The 19802-nt window shown below is 43.5% G+C and overlaps 2 protein-coding genes across 3 annotated transcripts in view; one reads left to right on the top strand and one right to left on the bottom strand.

The window, feature by feature from the left end:
• Positions 1-19802, top strand: part of LOC137430009 (Y-box-binding protein 3) — a 67772-nt gene that overhangs the window by 27113 nt on the left and 20857 nt on the right. For both annotated transcript variants that reach the window (XM_068120464.2, XM_068120465.2), the window contains exon 4: positions 14325-14414. In XM_068120464.2, the coding sequence (XP_067976565.1) occupies positions 14325-14414 (90 nt within the window). The remainder of the gene's footprint in view (positions 1-14324; positions 14415-19802) is intronic.
• LOC144892625 (uncharacterized) lies at positions 7920-10584 on the bottom strand. Its single transcript, XM_078780054.1, has 2 exons — positions 9882-10584; positions 7920-9792 (listed from the first exon to the last, which is right to left on the bottom strand). Exons 1-2 carry the CDS (start codon positions 9975-9977, stop codon positions 8227-8229), a joined length of 1662 nt encoding a protein of 553 aa, XP_078636180.1. The 5' UTR covers positions 9978-10584; the 3' UTR covers positions 7920-8226.

Consider the following 19802-nt stretch of genomic DNA (forward strand, 5'->3'; position numbering starts at 1 on the left):
AAACATTCACGATCTTTTACACAAAATCCAAGTACTGTACAATATCGATACATATCACATTTTGCTCCCAGCCCTAAGTCCTCAACCCCAAGTCTTCAACCCCTCTCTTCAAGCTCTCTGTCCTTTATTCTCCAAGTCATCTCACCCCAATCCCAACCATAGGTCTGCAAGCCCCCCTCCTGTCCACATTGGTTTTGCAGCCATATCACTCCTCTCTGGCAGCCATATCACTCCTCCGTCCACAAGCCATCTCCCAATCCCAAGTTCTTAACCCCCTTTTCCCAACCCCAAGCGCTTAACACGCTTTTCCCAACTCTGTCATTTCCCTGCCAACCACCCTTCCACTCCAACCCTATCCTGCGCTCCAGCTTTTCTATTAAAGTCCTAACACCTTCAGCCAACATCACTGTTTTACACAAAAAATGTGCAAAAACAGATCCTTGCAACTACAGACCTGGCACCCCTTGCTCTGTCTGTGCTCTGTCCCCCAAATACTCTTTCAAGACACACAAGATCTGTCAGCAACCCTTTTCTGGTGAAACTGCTAAAATGAAGACTTTCTGCTCACCTTCACTCTTTCATTCCTATTTTTTCCTGCCTCTGGAACAAACTCCCACACTCTCTTCAATCCCACTCCTACCTCCAGGTCTTCAAAACAGCTGTTCACCATCATCTCTTATCTTCCACAATCCAAAACCTTGATCTTTTCTACCCCCTTAAAAGGGAGGGGGAGGGCGGAAGGGGAGGGGAGGGGGGAGGGGAAGGAGAAGGGGAGGGGGTAGGGTGGAGGGGGAAGGGAGGGGGAGGGGGGAGGGCCAGTCAACAATGACGTTGCAGTTCTCATGGTCGGAGAGCAGCACAACAATCGCGACATCGTCCTGCATCTTCGCAACAGCACAAAGTGGATTTTGGAGACTCACCGATCCTGTGACGCCCTCCAGTACCGGCGTTGCCGGGCAGGGGAAGGGAGATCCGTACATTCCCAACCCGTACATTCGCCCTCTCGACTCAAGCTCACTCGGACAAAAGCCTCGCACAAATTACACCGTGAAGGCCCAATGGCCATGTCTATGCCACAAATGAAGTACGTGAGCGAGTCGGGCGCACTGAATTGAAAATATATAGAACGCTCATACTCCGTGAAAAGTGAAGCCACCGTGTCGCCATATTGGTTAGCACGACACGACCAACTCGCTTCGCGGATCTCGTTTGTTTTGAACGTGTGAATTACGTGCGAACGCGTAACTGTGAGTTTATGGCGGCAAGGAGCATCACGTGATGGCTCTGAGCGAATCAGCGCGCTGCTCTGCCACCTGATCAGATTCCGTGTATAATATTCCTCGCTGAAATGCGCCGAGGTAAATATGAATAAAAAATATGGATCTCGTAAAGATGAAAGAAAAAAAAAAACCTATGTGGTGTGAATGGCAATGTTCCTCGCTGAAATGTGAAAAAACGCAATCGCTTTTCGCTCTGAAATACGTGCGAACGCGTAACTGAGTTAATGGCGGCAAGGAACATCATGTGATCGCTCTGAGCGAATCAGCGCGCTGCTCTGCCACCGGTCAGATTCCGTGCATAAAATTCCTCGCTGAAATGCGCTGAGGTAAAAATATGGTAAAAAAATATAATGAAATAATTTTTTTTAGGCCGGTCATTTCTTCTCAGGCTCAATGGCCATGTCTATGCCAAATATCAAGCACGTGAGCCTCTCCGTTTAGGAGTCTATCGGTAACATTACACACACACAAACTGTGTTTTATATATATAGATATATATGAGTAGGGTAGAGGATGATGTGGTTGAGCTTGAAAGTGGTTGGATGTCAATGAAAGATAGTCTGTTTGGGGCCGTTGGTGAGGTATGTGGATGGACAAAAGGACCACCGAGGCACTCGGAAACATGGTGGTGGGATGATGAAGTTGGAAAGAGGATTGACGAGAAGAGGAAGAAGTTCCAGGAGTGGCAGAAGGCGAAGCGTACGGGGGCAGAAAAAGCAAAGCATGAAAGTTATAAGGCAGCCAAGAAGGCTGCAAAGAAAGAGGTAGCAAAGGCGCAGGAGGCATGGAGGAAAATGTTCGGAGAACGCTTGGATTCGGAAGAGGGTCAGAGAGCGGTATTCAGGATTGCAAAGCAGATAGCGAAAGAGAGATGTGATGTGATGGGGGTGAGTTGCTTGAAGGATGAAGTGGGACAAATTGTTGTGGACCCAGATGGAATTAAAGGAAGATGGAAGAGATATATGGAAATGCTGTTGAATGCAGAGAATGAATGGGCTGGCAACATAGAGAGTAACCCAGTTTTATGACCGGCACAGAACATAACCGAGAAGGAAGTTGAGGAAGCGATGAAAGCAATGAAGAGTAGAAAAGCGGGAGGGCCGACGGGAGTTGTGGGAGATATGTTGAAGGCAGCAGGAAGTTGGGTTGTGAAGAGAATGACAGAGATCTGTAATCTGGTGGTGAAAGAACACCGCATTCCAGTTAATTGGGAACTGAGTACCCTCATCCCTCTATACAAGGGGAAAGGTGACCCGTTGGACTGTGGCTCGTATCGAGCGATAAAGTTATTGGAGCATGGAATGAAGGTATTGGAAAGGGTTTTGGAGAGGAGGATAAGGAAGAAAGTGAAGATCGACTAAATGCAGTTTGGATTTATGCCAGGAAGAGGAACGACAGACACGCCTTTTATTGCAAGGCAGTTGCAGGAGAAGTACATGGAGAAGAGGAAGAAGTTGTTTCTTGGGTTTGTTGATCTGGAGAAAGCATTCGATAGGGTTCCACGCGAAGTAGTGACATGGGCATTGAGGAAGTTAGGAGTGGAGGAATGGTTGATCAGAGTAGTGATGGCAATGTACAAAAGAGCTCGCACAGCTGTAAGGACGAAGGACGGGAACAATGGTGAGTTTGAGGTGAAGGGGGGGGTGCGTCAGGGGTCGGTACTAAGTCCACTACTATTTGTAGCTGTGATGGAGGTGCTGGCTCAGAACGTAAAGGAGGGTTTACCGTGGGAGTTGTTGTATGCAGATGATCTGGTGTTGATTGCGGAAAGTATGAATGGACTGAAGGAAAAGATGAACAATTGGAAGGAATGTATGGAGACAAAAGGTCTGAAGGTGAATATCGGAAAGACGAAGGTGTTGGCAAGTTGTACAGCATGTTGTGTGGTGGAAAGAACTGGGAAGTGGCCGTGTGCTGTGTGCAGGAATGGTGTCGGAGTGAACTCCATTCAATGTACAATGTGCGTTGAGTGGGTACATCAAAAATGTAGTGGTCTGAGAGGGTCATTAACCAGTGTGGCAGCTACATTCAAATGTAAGGTGTGCACAGAGGGAGCTGCAGATGGAGGAAATGTTGAGTTGGATCTTGGAGACGGTGTGAAGCTGGAAGGTGTGAAAATATTTTGCTACCTCGGAGACATGCTGAATGGAGAAGGTGGATCAGACTCGGCAATGGTTGCTTGAGTGAGATGTGCATGGAAGAAGTTTCGGGAACTGAGTGGCGTGCTGACGAGGAGGGGAGTGTCGTTGAAGCTGAAGGGAAAGGTGTATGCTGCATGTGTGAGAAGTGTTATGATTTATGGGAGCGAGACATGGGTAATGAACGTAGAGCAGCAACGAAGGCTGGAAAGGGTGGAAATGCGAATGGTTCGGTGGATGTGCGGAGTAACGTTGAGAGAGAGGAAGACAAATGATTAATTGTGAAAGATGATGGGAATAGAGCCTGTGATTGATGCTGTGAAGAGAAACAGGTTGAGTTGATTTGGTCATGTGTTGAGGAAGGATGAAAGTGACTTGTGGAGAAGAGTGATGGAAATGAATGCAGAAGGAAGTAGAGGACGGGGAAGACCGAGAAAGACTTGGCTAAAGATGGTGGAAGAAGAAATGCGGGCAAGGGGGTTAACAAGGGGAGATGCAGAAAATAGGGCAAAATGGAGAAGATCGTCATGGGGACCGCAGGGCTAACCCCCGCTCTTGCAGGGAAAATGGCCTAAAAATGCATGTTGTTGTTGTTGTGTCTATATGTGTGTGTGTATATATATATATATATATATATATATATATATATATATATATATATATATATATATATATATATATATATATATATATATATATATATAAATAAATAAATATATACAGTCACGTGAAAAAGTAAGTACACCCCATGTAAAGTTTTGACTTTTTCAACATATTTCAACATACAGCTATTTGATCTTCATTTCAACAATATTGATAGATAAAGGTGATATAATATATCAAATATCATGAAACATTTACATTTGGTAGTCCATTGTATAATTTAAATAAACATAAATGCAAATTTTGCATGTGGAAAAAGTAAGTACACCCCGACATTTATCATTGCTTCAAATACCTAAAATTAGAATCAGGTGCACCAGCTCAGGTGCAAATGATTAGAACATCGTCAGAGAGGATCTTGGAGGAACCTGTCTTATTTAAACCTCAGACATTTAGTTTGGTTTGCTCTTTGTTGTTGAAGTGTGCGGCATCACCATGCCTAGATCAAAAGAGCTCTCTGAGGCCTTCAGAAAGAAGGTTATAGATGCCTACGAGTCTGGGAAGGGATTTAAAAAGATCTCCTAACAATTTGAAATCAATCATTCGACTGTACGGAAGATCATCGACAAGATCATCGACAGTTCCAAACAACTGCCAACTTGTTCAGGCCAGGCCGCCCCAGCAAGTTCAGCCCGAGAGCAGACCGCAAATGCTGAAAGAAGTCTCAAAGAACCCCGAATGTCATCACGGGACCTACAGGTAGCTCTTGCCACTGTTGATGTTAAAGTGCACGAGTCTACCATTAGAAAGAGGCTGCACAAATTTGATCTACATGGGAGGTGTGCCAGGAGGAAACCTTTGCTGTCCAGAAAGAACATCAGGGCAAGACTAAAGTTTGCCAATGAACACCGAGGCAAAGACCAGCACTTCTGGAACAATGTGCTCTGGACAGATGAGTCAAAGGTAGAGCTATTTGGCCACAGTACCAGAAGACATGTTTGGTGACAACCAAAGACAGCATTTGACCACAAGCACCTGATACCAAATGTAAAGCATGGTGGTGGAAATATTATGGTTTGGGGCAGCTTTGCTGCATCAGGGCCTGGGCAGCTCACCATCATAGAATCCACTATGAATTCTTCATTATACCAGAGGGTGCTTGAGGATAATGTGAGGCCATCTGTCGGAAAGTTGAAGCTCAACCGAAGGTGGACCTTGCAACATGACAATTACCCTAAACATCTATCTATAATTCCAGCAATCTCTGTGTGTCTGTCTGTGTGTCTGTGTGTCTGTGACCGCTGTTTCTCGACAACCACGGGTCCGATATACTTGAAACTTGCCAGGTATATTGCTGGGGACCCGAGGATGTGCCTTTTCAAGGTTTGTAATTAATCGGACAAGTACCTACCGAGCTATGTCCAAAAAACGCTTCAACCAATCAGAGAGCAGCGAGCTATCACGTGTGCCGAACCGTTAATGCAATGCAAGCGTTAATGCGTTAATGCAAGGCTTTTCTTTTTTTCCCTCTTCTCTTTCTACTTTTCCTTGCGATTAAATTGCAAACAGCCAAAATACGTTGGCGCTAATTGAATAATTGGCCATTAACACTAAAATAATCGTAACTGCGATATGCCAACTTCCGGACAGTGCAGCCTTCCATGTTGTTGTTGTTTGCAGCAGCTGTTTGCAGCAAGGCAAGGCTTTTCTTTTTTTCCCTCTTCTCTTTCTACTTTTCCTTGCGATTAAATTGCAAAAAGCCAAAATACGTTGGCGATAATTGAATAATTGGGCATTAATAGATAGATAGATAGATATGCGATATGCGAACTTCCGGACAGTGTGCGCGTTACGAGCTGACCGCCATTACGGTACGTAATTCGATTTCTTATGCGCATTATTTCTCCCAATTCAGTCAGAGCGAAGGGCGGAAGCGAAGAGCGTTGTTATTTTTTGTTTACGGGCGTACGGGCGGGGTAGAGCGTACGGGTAGCGTTTTTTTTTTTTTTTGGCAAGGAACGGGCACCCACGTACGGGCAATGCCCTAGTACCAGTAAATCCACCAAGGAATGGCTGAAAAGAAAGAAATGGAGGCTTCTGGAATGGCCAAGTCAAAGCCCGGATCTAAATCCCATCGAGATGTTGTGGGGGGGATTTGAAACGAGCTGTGCATGCACGAAACCCCTCAAGCATCGCACAGCTGAAATCATTCTGCATGGAGGAGTGGGCAGAAATTTCTCCCAGTCGATGTCAGAGACTGGTAGACAGTTATAAGAAACGCCTACTTGAGGTTGTTTCTGCCAAAGGGGGCAATACCACCTATTGGAGCCAAGGGTGTACTTACTTTTTCCACATGCGAAATTTGCATTTATGTTTATTTAAATTATACAATGGACTACGAAATGTAAATGTTCCATGATATTTGTTATATTATATCACCTTTATCTTTCAATATTGTTGAAATGAAGATCAAATAGCTGTATGTTGAAATATGTTGAAAAAGTCAAAACTTTACACGGGGTGGACTTACTTTTTCATGTGACTATATATCTATATATCTATATCTATATATATATATATATATATATATATATATATATATATATATATATATATATATATATATATATATATATATATATATATATAGATATATATATATATATATATATATATATATATATACATATACATATATATATATATATATATATATATATATATACATATATATACGTATACATATATATATATATACATATATATATATATATATATATATATATATATATATATATATATATATATATATATATATATATATATATATATATATATATATATATATATATATATATACGTAGTGTGTTCAAAAAGTATCCGACCTTTCTTTTTCGTGCGTAAAAAAGAAGAAGCTAGGGAGGCGTTGATTGGTGCACGTATGTAGGCGATCCTAATGCGCACGCGTGAATTTTTTCCCACCTGCAGAAGCTGTCATTCGGCGGCAGACCGCCGATGAGTGAGGACATGTAAGCGAGCGCCGTCGGATTTTCGTTTTTGACAAAATGACGGAAAAACCTGAACAACGCTACTGCATCAAATTTTGTGTAAAGCTTGGCGATTCCCAAGTGGAAACGATCCGCAAGATTCAACACCGTTCATTCCATTATGAAAGAGGATTTGGGCTTCAGGAGAATCTCAGCGAAGTTCGTACCAAAGCTGCTAACGATTGAGCAGAAGCAACTCCGTTTGGAGATCGCACAGGACATGCTGGAGACTGTGAACAGCGATCCCAGCTTCCTCAACACAGTGATCACTGGCGATGAGTCCTGGGTTTATGGGTACGACCCAGAAACCAAGTTGCAGTCATCACAATGGAAGCATCCAACATCCCCGAGGCCGAAAAACACAAAATTTGATGCAGTAGCGTTGTTCAAGTTTTTCCGTCATTTTGTCAAAAACGAAAATCCGACGGCGCTCGCTTACATGTCCTCACTCATCGGCGGTCTGCCGTCGAATGACAGCTTCTGCAAGTGGGAAAAAATTCACGCGTGTGCATTAGGATCGCCTACATACGTGCACCAATCAACGCCTCCCTAGCTTCTTTTTTTTTACGCACGAAAAATAAAGGTCGGATACTTTTTGAACACAGTAGTATATATATATATATATATATATGGGCATATCCACATTAGAGTGCGACCATTGTGTGACACAGGTCAATAAAATTGAAAATGCATCAGCAGTTTCTGTACATGCTTTATATGAAATTAGGACCTATACTAGGGTGCATCAAACGCCCCATGATTTTCAAAAAGTTGTTGTATTTTAATGTCTATTCCCTCAAATGTTACACTTGTTGGTAGAAGTATGTATTCAAAAAATAGATGAAATCAGAGGTGGTCCTGGGTGGCCACCGGCCACTTTTATATATTTAGGGCCATTTAGGGCCACAGCTAAACTACTTTACAAGATAATGTAAAATTAACTACAAGATAATGTAAAATTAACCATTATACCTATATACAAAAGTAAAGTCCTACTTTTACTAAATGCCTAATATCAAACAGTTAAAACAACCTTACATGTCAATGTAAAATTAACCAAAATCGTTCTTCATATTACAAAGTTGTAGTACAGTGTTGTAGTATTGTACTTTCATTGATTAAAAGTTTGAAAATGTATTAAGCACAACGCCAATGTCACTACTCCAACTTTGCTCGTTTCCGCAAATTTGGCCTCGCTTTGCGGTCACATTCAACCACTTGAAGAAGATTTTGGAAGTGGTCTTCTCTTCTTGCAGTTGAGACAAAATCAGTTGCGAGCTTTACTGCTCTCTCCGCAGGGTCATTCACAACATTAAGCCCATCCACAATGGACTTGGCTGCCTTGAAGTGCTCATTGTTCTGCCAAGTGTCAACATCCTCTGTTAGGAAGGTCATATCTAGGTGAAGAAGGTTTACTGTAAACCACGAGTCCTCGTTCACAAGATCAGCCAGGGTTGTCGCTTCTGTAATTTTTGGAAATGACGGTTTGCCATATCCAGAACCGTAGCGGTGTTTTGGAGTGCTTGGCATTTCATCTGGTTGTATGGCCAGTAACACATCTGCAAGGGCACGACGATCCTTTTGAGGAATTGCATTGCTGAACAGTGCCAAAACAACCAGTTCTGGGGTTAAATACCACAAATGTCTATCAAAGGCTTTCACAGCGCTGACTGAAATGGTTGAGTTGACAGCTTTATAGTTGAGCAGAGTCTTGTAAAAGCACAAATCAAACCATGGGGCATTTGAAGCAGACTGACATATGAGCCACCAATCACAATAAATATAAACAACAAAAACAACAAACTCCTTCAGTTTTTTCTGTTGATGTTGTGTTGTTACAGTTCCTCGAGGTAGTAGAGAAATTTGCTCTTCAAGTAGGCATATTTTGATGGAATAAAGAATCTTTGACATCCACCTTGCTTTATGCATGGCCCCTGGTCTGTGGAGTGTTCCTTGTTTTGTGACATCATCATCGAGGACTACCTGGCAGAGTTGTGCCATTTCCTTGTAGTCTTCCCTACAGTATGAAGCGCTTGTGCGGATTGTGCTTAAAACCTTGTTTTTGCAGGATAAAAGCAGCTGTTGTGCATAGTCATTGTACATGGAAATGTCAATTTTGGTTAAACTTTCATTCTTTGCATGCGATATGCGTTCCCAATTCTTCTGGAATTTTTGGAACAAAGATACTTCTGGAGACTTTGATGCCTCAATTTTGAGAACGTCAAACACATGATCCAGGATTACCTCTCCAACATGATGGCGACATGCACACCACAGAAGAGCACGGTCCAGTTTTGATTGAATGGTAACACAGGCAGCTGTAACGTGTCCAGTGTTTGATGCTGTTGTGTCAAAACATAAGTTGACAACTGATTGTTTGCACTTCCATGAATGTAGATACGTGTAAGTGTGCTCGGCAATGATGTCACCTGATGACCTATCACTTCCAGGAGGATATCTAGCCACCCCCAGTAGCTTTACATCAGTGGCATTCCCAACCAACACTGGCAATCTTTCTTCCTTGACATTCTTGTTTGTGAGCGTTGGTATCTGCTTGCCATCCCAGTGAAGTGTTGCAGCTGTTGGGGCGATCCAATTTTCTTGAATATCTTTGGCGATAGCACTTGTTATTGATCGTCGAGCCTTATCAGCAGTTGAGTACGACTTGGCCACACGACGTGGATCACCTCCTGCCTCTTGAATTACAGCTTTGGTGAGCGCAACCTGTTGAACAGGAGTTATGTTTAGTCGAGTAGCAACAGACACAACTGAATGTCTTTTCAGAATATCATGAGGAATAAAGGCAGATGTACCTGCATATGTTGATCTGTGGTGACTACGCTTCCTTTGAAACTCTGGAATCGCCTCTTCTTCAGTTTCTTCCAAGCTATCTGCAGAGTCACTATCATCAGAGCATACAGAACTAATTGTCATCTCTTGTACACTGGATGATTCATGACGTTCTCGTCTTGAAGCTTCCGCTAAGAGGCGTTTTTCTTTTCTATGATCTTTATCAACTTTCTTCTTGTCAACACCACCAAATGAGGCTACTCTGTCAGATTTCATTGACTCTAAAAATACTCTATCTTCCTCATTCTTAATGTTTGTCATTGCATCTTTTGTCCATACACCAAAGGTCTTATCAAGACGTTCATTCATGGTTTGCAACTTAGCCAAAGTGCTTGGAGATTCTCGGCGAGAAACAGGTATTTGACGCAATTTGTTATTGTCATTAAGAAGGTCAAGTATTAGTTTGCAGCATTGATGGTCTGAAAGCATAGGAATATTTGCTTTAGTGTAGAATTTTTTCAGCTGGATAAGGACGATGCTGGCAGATTTCCATTTCAGTGGCTGAGTTTGTTTGCCTTCACATATTTCTTTCTGGATGTACCACATCACGCATCGAAGAACCTGCCGGCAAGTTGGGAGGCGGACTCCTGTCAATGTACCATCTGCTTCTGTAAAAGCATTGCCAAGACCAAAAATGGCACTTGCTAATCTGGTCTTCTTATCTGCCATCTGAAAGAAAATAAAGGATATTATTAGACTACTAGTATGGGACCCACGATTAGACCTCCGATTTCATTCATGTAAAAATACAAACTAATTATCAAACCATCGTTTTTTGCATAAAATTGTTATATTTGTATTCCTCTCATCAGGTGTTGGGCTAGCGGCTAGGGTGCCGGCTTAGGATCCTAGGATCCTGGGTTCGAAACCCGGTCGATCGTTGAATTAACGCCAGGGGGGTTGACTCAGCCTGTCATCCTTCCGAGGTCGGCTAATTGAGTACCAGTTCACTGGTAATTCCCTGCTTGTCGTTAAAGGCGGCAAAAAGGGTTGGCGTCAGGAAGGGCATCCGGCCGTAAAACATTGCTTCAAAAAGGGGACCGAAAAACAACAACTACCACGGTTCCCGAAAAAGGCCAACCCCCGCTTGCGGGGAAAAATGGCCTCTAAAGGTGTTTTTTTTTTTTTTTCTCATCAAGACCTTCAATTTGATACCAAACATGACTAGGTTTGGGTGTAAAATAACAAAATCAAACATTTTTACATAGTGCGGCCCCGAAAATGGCCCTAAATATATAAAAGTGGCCGGTGGCCACCCAGGACCACCTCTGATTTCATTTATTTTTTGCATACATACTTCTACCAACAGGTGTAACATTTGAGAGAATAGACATTAAAATCCAAGAACCTAAGGGCGTTTGATGCACCCTAACCTATACTGTCAATAAATTTTATTTCGTGAAGATAGTGGCTATGCTGTGTGTGGGTAAGGAAGGTTTTTTTTCAACATAACACATAGAGATAACGTATGGGACATTGACATTTATTATGTGTTCATTTTTTATGAATACTGCAGAAGTTGAGGTTATTGACCATGTCTGGAAAAAGCTATTCAAGTCAACTATTAATTACCATGAAGACATGTTGATTTGAGAAAAAGCTTGTCTGTCCATGACACTTTCTCCTCAAAAGGACGGTAACGAACGGTCCATTTACATCCTCAAAAACTGACTATTCTCTTTCTACCCTTTTCTATCAATGAAGCTCTTTTATTTAAGGCCTGGCCTCGATGAGACTATATAGTCAGTGACTGGAGCCTTCAACATTGCAAAAAGGCACTTTTGTTTTTAAACTCCAGGAGTGCTGTCATCTGCCTTTTTCTCAGGAGTGGCTTCCGTCTGGCCACTCTCCCATAAAGCCTAGATTTGTGAAGTGCTGCAGAGACTGTTGTCCTCCCGGTTCTCCCATCTCAGCCTAGGAACTCTGTAGTTCTGTCAGAGTTGTCATTGGGTTCTTCGTCACCTCCCTGACCAAGGTCCTTCTTGCCTGGTTACTCAGTTTGGTTGGACGGCCAGCTCTAGGAAGAGTCTGGGTATTCTTTGTCTAGGAAGGTTCCATATTCTTTCCATTTCCTAATGATGGAGCTTTTGGGAACTTTCAACACTCTAGAAATTGTATACCCTTCCCCAGATCTATACAATTTTACCTCGAATCCTCGTGACAGTTCCTTGGACTTCATGGTAGAGTTTCTGCTCTGACAAGCACTGTCAACTGTGGGGTGGGACCTTATATAGAAAGATGTGTTAATTTCTAAGACATGTCCAATCGATTGAATTGACTCCAATCAAGTTGTAGGGGCATCTCAAGGATGATCAAAGGAAATTGGATGCACCTGTGCTCAACTTGGAGGGTCATAGCAAAGGGGGTAGAATACTTATGTAAATTAGATATTTCTGTTTTTCATTTTAAATTAATTTTTAGAATTCCACTTTGACATTATGGGGTAATATGTATAGATCAGTGCCAAAAAATCTCACTTTAAACAATTTTTAATTCAGGCTGCAACACAAAATATGAAAAAGTCAAAGGGTGTGAATACTTTCTGAAGGTACTGCTATGGTTTTGAGATGTGTACCGTGAGCTCAATAAAGGTTAAAGGTTGCCCCCCATAGATAGTCACACAAGCAACATGTAGCCTCGTTTGTAGTATAGTTATGTCTTAGTATATGTGAGAGTAGGCCCCTTCCAGTGTTAATCCTGCGTTGTGTAAAGACAGGAGAATAGGTCCTACTTCGGCAAACCATTCCACCTCTGTGGGCGCAATCCAGTTTGTTAAGCATTGGTTGTTCATTAGTCGAGCTAACACGAGGTAGGCCTAAAAAGGTGGGGCCGGCGTTGAGGTCTGGAGCGGCAGAGGCGATGACTGTAAGCATGAGCCACCAATCAGAGCTCAGAGGTGGTGGCGTCAGAGGGCGTGGTGAGAAGAGTCTGGTGAGTTCCAGAAGGCTCGCGGGGCGGGGCTATATAACCCGATGCGCAAAGCCCTCAACAGGACTGCAGCGTTGTAGAGGTCTTGCAGAGGGAAGGACTTGCAGAGGACTCGCGTGCACACGGCAGTTGCAGAGGACTCGCAGAGGGGGACGTGCGGCAAAGAGGACTTGAACAGGACTTGCCGGGAGAAGAGGACTTTCATCACTCGCACTGTACGAGCTTTTACTATCGCTAAAGATACGTGGGCGCAGCCAGGGCGTTTATACCAAACTTGCGCGGTTCAGCCAAGCGAGTGAACGAAGCTGTGTAACCGCCCTTTGCCATAAAAGCCCTCCCTGCCGTTCGCCCCGAGATATCGCCCTTGCTTGAGAGACGCGCTGCGTGGCCTTGTCTTCGCCTACCTCCATCTTTGCGGACGTGCCGGGGACCGTGGAGAACCGGACGAGAACCACCCTTGGACGCGCTGGAGAACACCGGACCATCTGCAATCCCTGTGTGAGTGTGTCAGACGGGCCCGTTGTCTTTGGGAATTAAGCATAAGACTGTATAAGGATTTCCCTGTGTCTCTTCGTCCTGAACTGTAAATACGTGTGGTAATAATCATTAAACCTATTTGTTCTTCCTTTCTTCTGAATTCGATCGTTCCCGTGATTTCTCCATTGACTAAGCGTGGCACGAATAAGATCGCTTAAATTGGGTCCATTAATTATAACTGCACGGATCACGTGTACGCAAACCGCTCGGCGTATTCCAACCTCACGTGGTTCGTGCGAGGCTTGTTTCCTCGCTTCCAGGGCAGCGCGAGTACTTAGGTACGAGCGAGAATTTGGTCCCGAAACCCTATTTAATTTTGCGCTGTCCAGAAGGGACGTAATAGGTCTCGGTTCGCGCCAGGTCAGTAAAGACAAGGGGATTAATCCCCCCTTAATAAGGGGAGAAGGCCGGCGATAGAACCGCAACAGTACTTTATGGCCATAACCAGGTCCACACTTACAGCACAACAACACACTTTTCCTGATTGTGGAATCACCTACACACGTCTGTGGCGTAGTCACTTGCATCTCTCTCTTTAAAGTGACAGCACTCAGTAATCTCTTTTAATTCCCTATGACTATACATTATCTATTCTACTTGTCAGCCAACCCTGTATTGGGCTTGATCCTGTCTTCCTCTCTGTCATGGTGTAAGTGCTCATTCCTCTGTGGTTCACCTCTTATATTGGCCTTTAGGTCTTTCAAAAAGAAAATTGCATTGTAAGATTTGAAAAATACTTCGTAGAGTATTTTTTTGATTTCCTCCAAAATGATTGTGATTAATGTGAAGTAAATCTAGAATAAAAGGTACTATTGATTGGACAGTCCTACTTTATTATAGATGCTGTTGATTGTGTATGTGTGGAGGTATTAGGGATGGTATCAGTTTGAGAGGGTTCGTGATTAATTTTTTTTTGTTATTATGTACATTTCTTTCTTCAGAGTGCTATCAAAAAGAACAACCCACGGAAATATTTAAGGAGTGTGGGTGATGGTGAAACTGTAGAATTTGATGTTGTGGAGGGAGAAAAGGTGAGTTTCATATTTTGTGTGTTGGTTTGTTGACATTTTTCTGGATCCTTCAGAGATCGGCTTTACATTATGAGACATGTTCATATTATGTGCTGTATTTGCAGTAAATAATACTTGGTTTAATGGTGAGAGCAATTCTAAGACAGAATTCTGAAGCTAACAAGATTTATTAATTATTGTGACAGAAAAGGGAGGAAGGGTGCAGCCAGGTGTTGGCTTAGCGGTTAGGGTGCCGGCTTGGGATCCTTGGATCCTGGGTTTGAATCTCAGTCGATCGGTAAATTAACGCCAGGGGGGTTGACTCAGCCCGTCATCCTTCCGAGGTCGGCAAATTGAGTACCAGTTCACTGATAAATTGCCTGCGTGTCGCAAGAGGCATCTAACAGGGTTGGCGGCAGGAAGGGCATCCGGCCATAAAACATTGCTTCAAAAAATGGGACCACGGTGCCCGAAAAAGGCCAACCCCTGCTTGGCAGGGGAAAATGGCCTCTAGAAGTGGTTCAAAAGGGAAGAAAGGTGGCAATCTCAGTAAAATGTAGCATTATGAAGGCCCAATACTGTGACTTAGGTGGAGGATTTGGTATGATTGAGGTTGTGGACAGAAAGGATAGTAATACACTCATCAGTTTCTGCTTCAGGGATCCTGAAGTGAGTGAAAAGCGTGATAAATACTGAGAAGAAATGAGAAAGACACAAGGAAAGAGTAATGATCATGGGGGATTTTCATTTTCAGGTACAGGAAATTGGCAGTGCAGAGAGGGAATTTTTCCAACTGGTCCAGGATTGTTACTTAAATCAGTTTATTGAAAATGCTCGGTTTTGTTAATTACCTAACTGAAAATTTACATAGGAGTGTTAACAAGCATTCATCCTGTTTTTTTTTTTTTGTGTGTGTAATTCTTCATATATTGAGGACACAAACGGTAGCAGTGTCTTCTCCAAACGGTAGCATATATTGAGGACACAAACGGTAGCAGTGTTTTGTGTCCCAAACCCATCCCTCTCTGTACCCACCGTACCCAGTCGTACCCAGCTGCTCCTGGACTCTGTGTCCTTTCCTCCTGACAAGGTGGAAAAGTTTCTGTCAACCCTCGACTCTGATTCTGCAACTGGTCCTGACGGCATCAGCCCACGGGTCCTAAAATTATGTTCTTCTGCTCTTTCACTCCCTCTTTCTGTTCTCTTCACCCTCTCTTTTGCTCAAGGTCATCTGCCATCTGCTTGGAAATCAGCCAACATCACCGGTTTGCACAAAAAAGGTGCAAAAACAGATCCCAGCAACTACAGACCAATCAGCCTTCTCCCAATTATCAGCAAAGTCATGGAATCCATCATTGCTTCAGATATTAAATCTTTCCTCTTCTCCAATGGCTTGATCTCTGATCATCAATTTGGTTTCAGACCTGGTCACTCTACTCTGGACATGCTGCTTCTGCTTTCTCAACAATGGATGGAGGTCCTCAACGCCAAACAGGAAATTAGAGCTGTCTCCCTTGACATTTCACGTGCCTTCGATACGGTCTGGCACCCTGCTCTGCTCACCAAACTCTCCTCCTTTGGTATCCATGGAAATCTCCACGCATGGCTGGCGGACTTCCTCTCTGGTCGTAGTCAACGTGTGGCCCTGAATGGGTTTCTCTCATCTCCTCTTCCTGTTCAGGCTGGAGTTCCCCAAGGTAGTGTTCTGGGCCCTGTGCTTTTTCTGGTCTTCATCAATGATCTCTCTGACTCTCTTGAAAATCCTCTCTATCTCTTTGCTGACGACTCTACTCTCTGTCGCTCCATTCCTCATCCCTCAGATCGGCAGTCTGCAGCCTCCTCACTCTCTGCAGACCTGGACAAAATCACAGACTGGTCAAACAAGTGGAACATGTCTTTCAATCCTGACAAATCTCACACTCTTACAATGTCTCTCCGAAAGGACCGACTGGACAACCCTCCCATCTACTTTCTCAACAATCCTCTCCAAGAAGTTCTGTCGCTCAAGCTTTTGGGTCTCACTATCTGCCATGATCTTTCTTGGGAAAACCACATTTCCAAGCTGGCCTCCAAAGCCAGTCGCCGACTGGGCATCCTCCGTCGTGCGAAGTCCTTCCTTGGCACACCTGAGCTCCTCACCACATACAAGGCTTTCATCCGCAGCTCAATGGAATACTGTTCCCCCCTCTGGGCTGGTGCTCCTGCCTCACACCTTGCTCGGCTTCACGCTGTTGAGGCCAAAGCTTTCAGAATCATTGGAAACTCCTGCGATGTAGTCAACACCGAGGGCCTTTCACTCACTCACCGCAGGCAGGTTGGTGGTCTTTCTGTCTTCTACCGACTCCTCTCCGGCCTTGCTCCCCCAGCTCTCTCTGTGCTCTGTCCCCCCAATATTCCTTCAGGTCGCACAAGATCTGCCTGCAACCCTCTTATGGTTAAACTGCCAAAGTCTAGGCTCTCTGCTCACCTTCACTCTTTCATTCCCCTTTTCTCCCACCTCTGGAACAAACTCCCCCACTCCCTTCAATCCCACTGCCCCCTCCAGGTCTTTAAAACAGCTGTTCACCAACATCTCTTATCTTCCCCCATCGAAAACCTTGATCTTTTCTACCCCCGGTAATTCACCCCAGAGTCCTTGCAGTGTTCATATGTTTTATTCCTCTCCCACCTCCCCCCAAGTCCTCCCGATGTCCCTGCTCTCAAATGTTGTGTTTGTGTCCTTCCCCCTCTTCCCCCTCTCTTTTGTGTCCTTCCCCCTCTCTCCCCATCTTGTCTGCCGCTCCCCTTGTTTTTTGTGTTTTGTGTGTCGGTTTGTCTTTTGTGTGATTAATGTTAGCTCTTTCACGACTTGTTAGTTAGTTAGTTCTGACTACCAACATCCTGCCCTGTGCTTTTTCCTGTGGTTTTTCAACACTAACACAAGTGACAAAAGTGGTTTTTCAACACTAACACAAGTGCGAAAAGTGGTTTTTCAACACTAACACACCTGCTCAGTTAGTTCTGACTTGTATACAAAAAAAAAAAAAAAAAAAAAAGTGTCAATGCTGGGGGAAATTGGCACATGCTCAGAATAACATGCCATTTTCGACCTACATGTAGAGCTAGGCCGGAAAGCTGGAGGGCAAACAAATAATTTGCTATCACTATGCCCAGAAAATGTAAATTTCAATGAGGCCTGGCTTAGTCATCACGCCTATGCCAAATGGATTGAGCATGTACTGACCCAAAAGCGTGCTGCTTTGTTCTTTACAGGCCTTCTGTATCCAGTCAACCACATTGTCATGTCAACAGTTTTCTAATCTGTTATTCAACTGAAGCAGGATAGTGGTCGACTTTAAATCCTTGGTAACTGACATAATCTTGCTGATGTGTCTTGAGATAGGGGGTGAGTAAAATATGCCTGTGTGGGGTCATCGAAAGTGAGTGGAGGGTCATGGAAAGGTCATGAAAAGTCATGGAATTTCAGATACCCAAATGTGTAGGAAACCTGTGTGGGCAAGACTTTTGTGAAGAGTTGGGGTATGGTATAGTACATTGGAAAATTTGGCTTAAGAAGGGCAGATTTTTATGATACTATTAGGAGAGAAGTGCGACATATTTGACGAGGCCGACAGAAGGACAATCTGCATCGGAGAAAAGACGAAGGAGTGGAATCTGGAGGCGAGGAATAGTATTTGGGATAACCAAGAAGGAAATTAATAATAAAAAATAACTTTACTCGAGGAAGATTGGCATAGACATGGGAATAATCTGAGAGTTATCAAATGGACAAGCCAAAAGCCTATTTGAGAAAGATGTGGCATGATTTACCAAAAAAATAAGTACAAGGCCTTTAAATACATGAGGGGAAAAGAGCACATTAAGACGGGATTTTAAAAATATATTGTTTTGACACTTTAATCATGAGGGGGTTATTGGAAGAATCCTTGTCGTGGAGTTGCCAGGAAGTCTCAGAAGGGTGAAAACAAATGGAGTTGGACTGGACGAGAGGTAGTAAAAATTGTAGGCCACTAACAGGTTTGCAGTGTGAGAGCAATGGTCCTCGTTATTGTGCTTCATTGCAGGAAATGCCAATAATGATGAGAGCTTTAGATTCCACAGAATCCAGGAGACATGTGTGATGCTGGGGCCCACCTCATAGGGGACAGTACTGCTTCGTTGAGCTGTGGGCAGAGGCCTTTTGTCCATAGCTCATTGAAATAGTACTCCTGAGTTCTGATTTTTCAAGGAATCACTTGGAATGACAGAGAATGACACCCAGTCTGCTGTCGGCTTTGGAGGCTACCTTGGTGATTAGAGTCAGCCAATAAGGCCTCATGGCTAATGGTGAGGCTTACAAGTTCCACCATGACTTAGAGAAAGGATAGTAATTGAAGAAGTTCTATTGCTTGATATTAGCATGGTGGTGTTTTTTCGCTTGCTCAGGATGGAGACGCAGTTGTTGCAAGCCTTAGGGTGAACTAAAGCTGTTGACCTTTCGGGTTGAGAGAGAAAGCTGTTTGATGGCAACCACCTCCCTACAGGATTTTGTGTACGATTTATGTATGAGTGGATGGGTAAGAAAGCTGCCTGCACATGGGATGGGATAAACTATTGTATGACAGAGGCCTTTTGTGGAAGTATTTCCAGGTGAAATTATTATTAGATGCTTGGCTAAAGCAGCCACACCTTTTATGAGAGGGTAGAGTGCAGTCCTTGCCAGTTTTCCTGTGCGAACAGCCAACTTGCCAGGGAGAAACGGGTTTTGGAGACCCTCCATGAGAGGAATATTTCTGTTAAACATAGTGTCTGGAGCTGCAGCAGTAATTTGGATGCAGAATGAATGAATGATCGTTTTAAGGCCATTTTTCCCCGCTAGAGCGGGGGTTAGCCTTGCAGGCCCCTTGACAATCACGGTTCCCTGTTTGAGGCAATGTTTTTATGGCCGGATGCCCTTCCTGACGCCAATGCAGAGATGGGTCAAATTAGAATGAAGACCTCGAATATTAGTGATCCGCACTACATATTAGTTTTATGTTGTGAAGGAATAATGAATGAATATGAATGAATGAATGATCGTTTTAAGGCCATTTTCCCCACTAGAGCAGGGGTTGTATTGTGAAGGAATAATAAGAAGGAATAATCATGAAGAGAAGGAATAAGAGGAAAGTGAAGGCATAATAGGATAATGAGGGCTTTATTATTGAAAGAAAGTATTTTTTGGACTTGACAATGGCAGAAGTGGATAGAAATGAGTTTGATGGGAGGAAGTAAATGAGGGAAGAAAGAACATGCAAGACTCCAGACTCATGAGCATGAGGCCTAGATAAACAAAAGCCAAAGATTGGTCGAACAGGACCAAGTACATGTACGGATAAGAATGGGCCAACTTGTGAACCAGTTTTGGGATTTTTAACAAACTTGGTATAA

This window comes from Myxine glutinosa, chromosome 6 (assembly GCF_964187855.1).
Source record: "Myxine glutinosa chromosome 6, kmMyxGlut1.1, whole genome shotgun sequence".
Lineage (NCBI taxonomy): Eukaryota > Metazoa > Chordata > Myxini > Myxiniformes > Myxinidae > Myxine > Myxine glutinosa.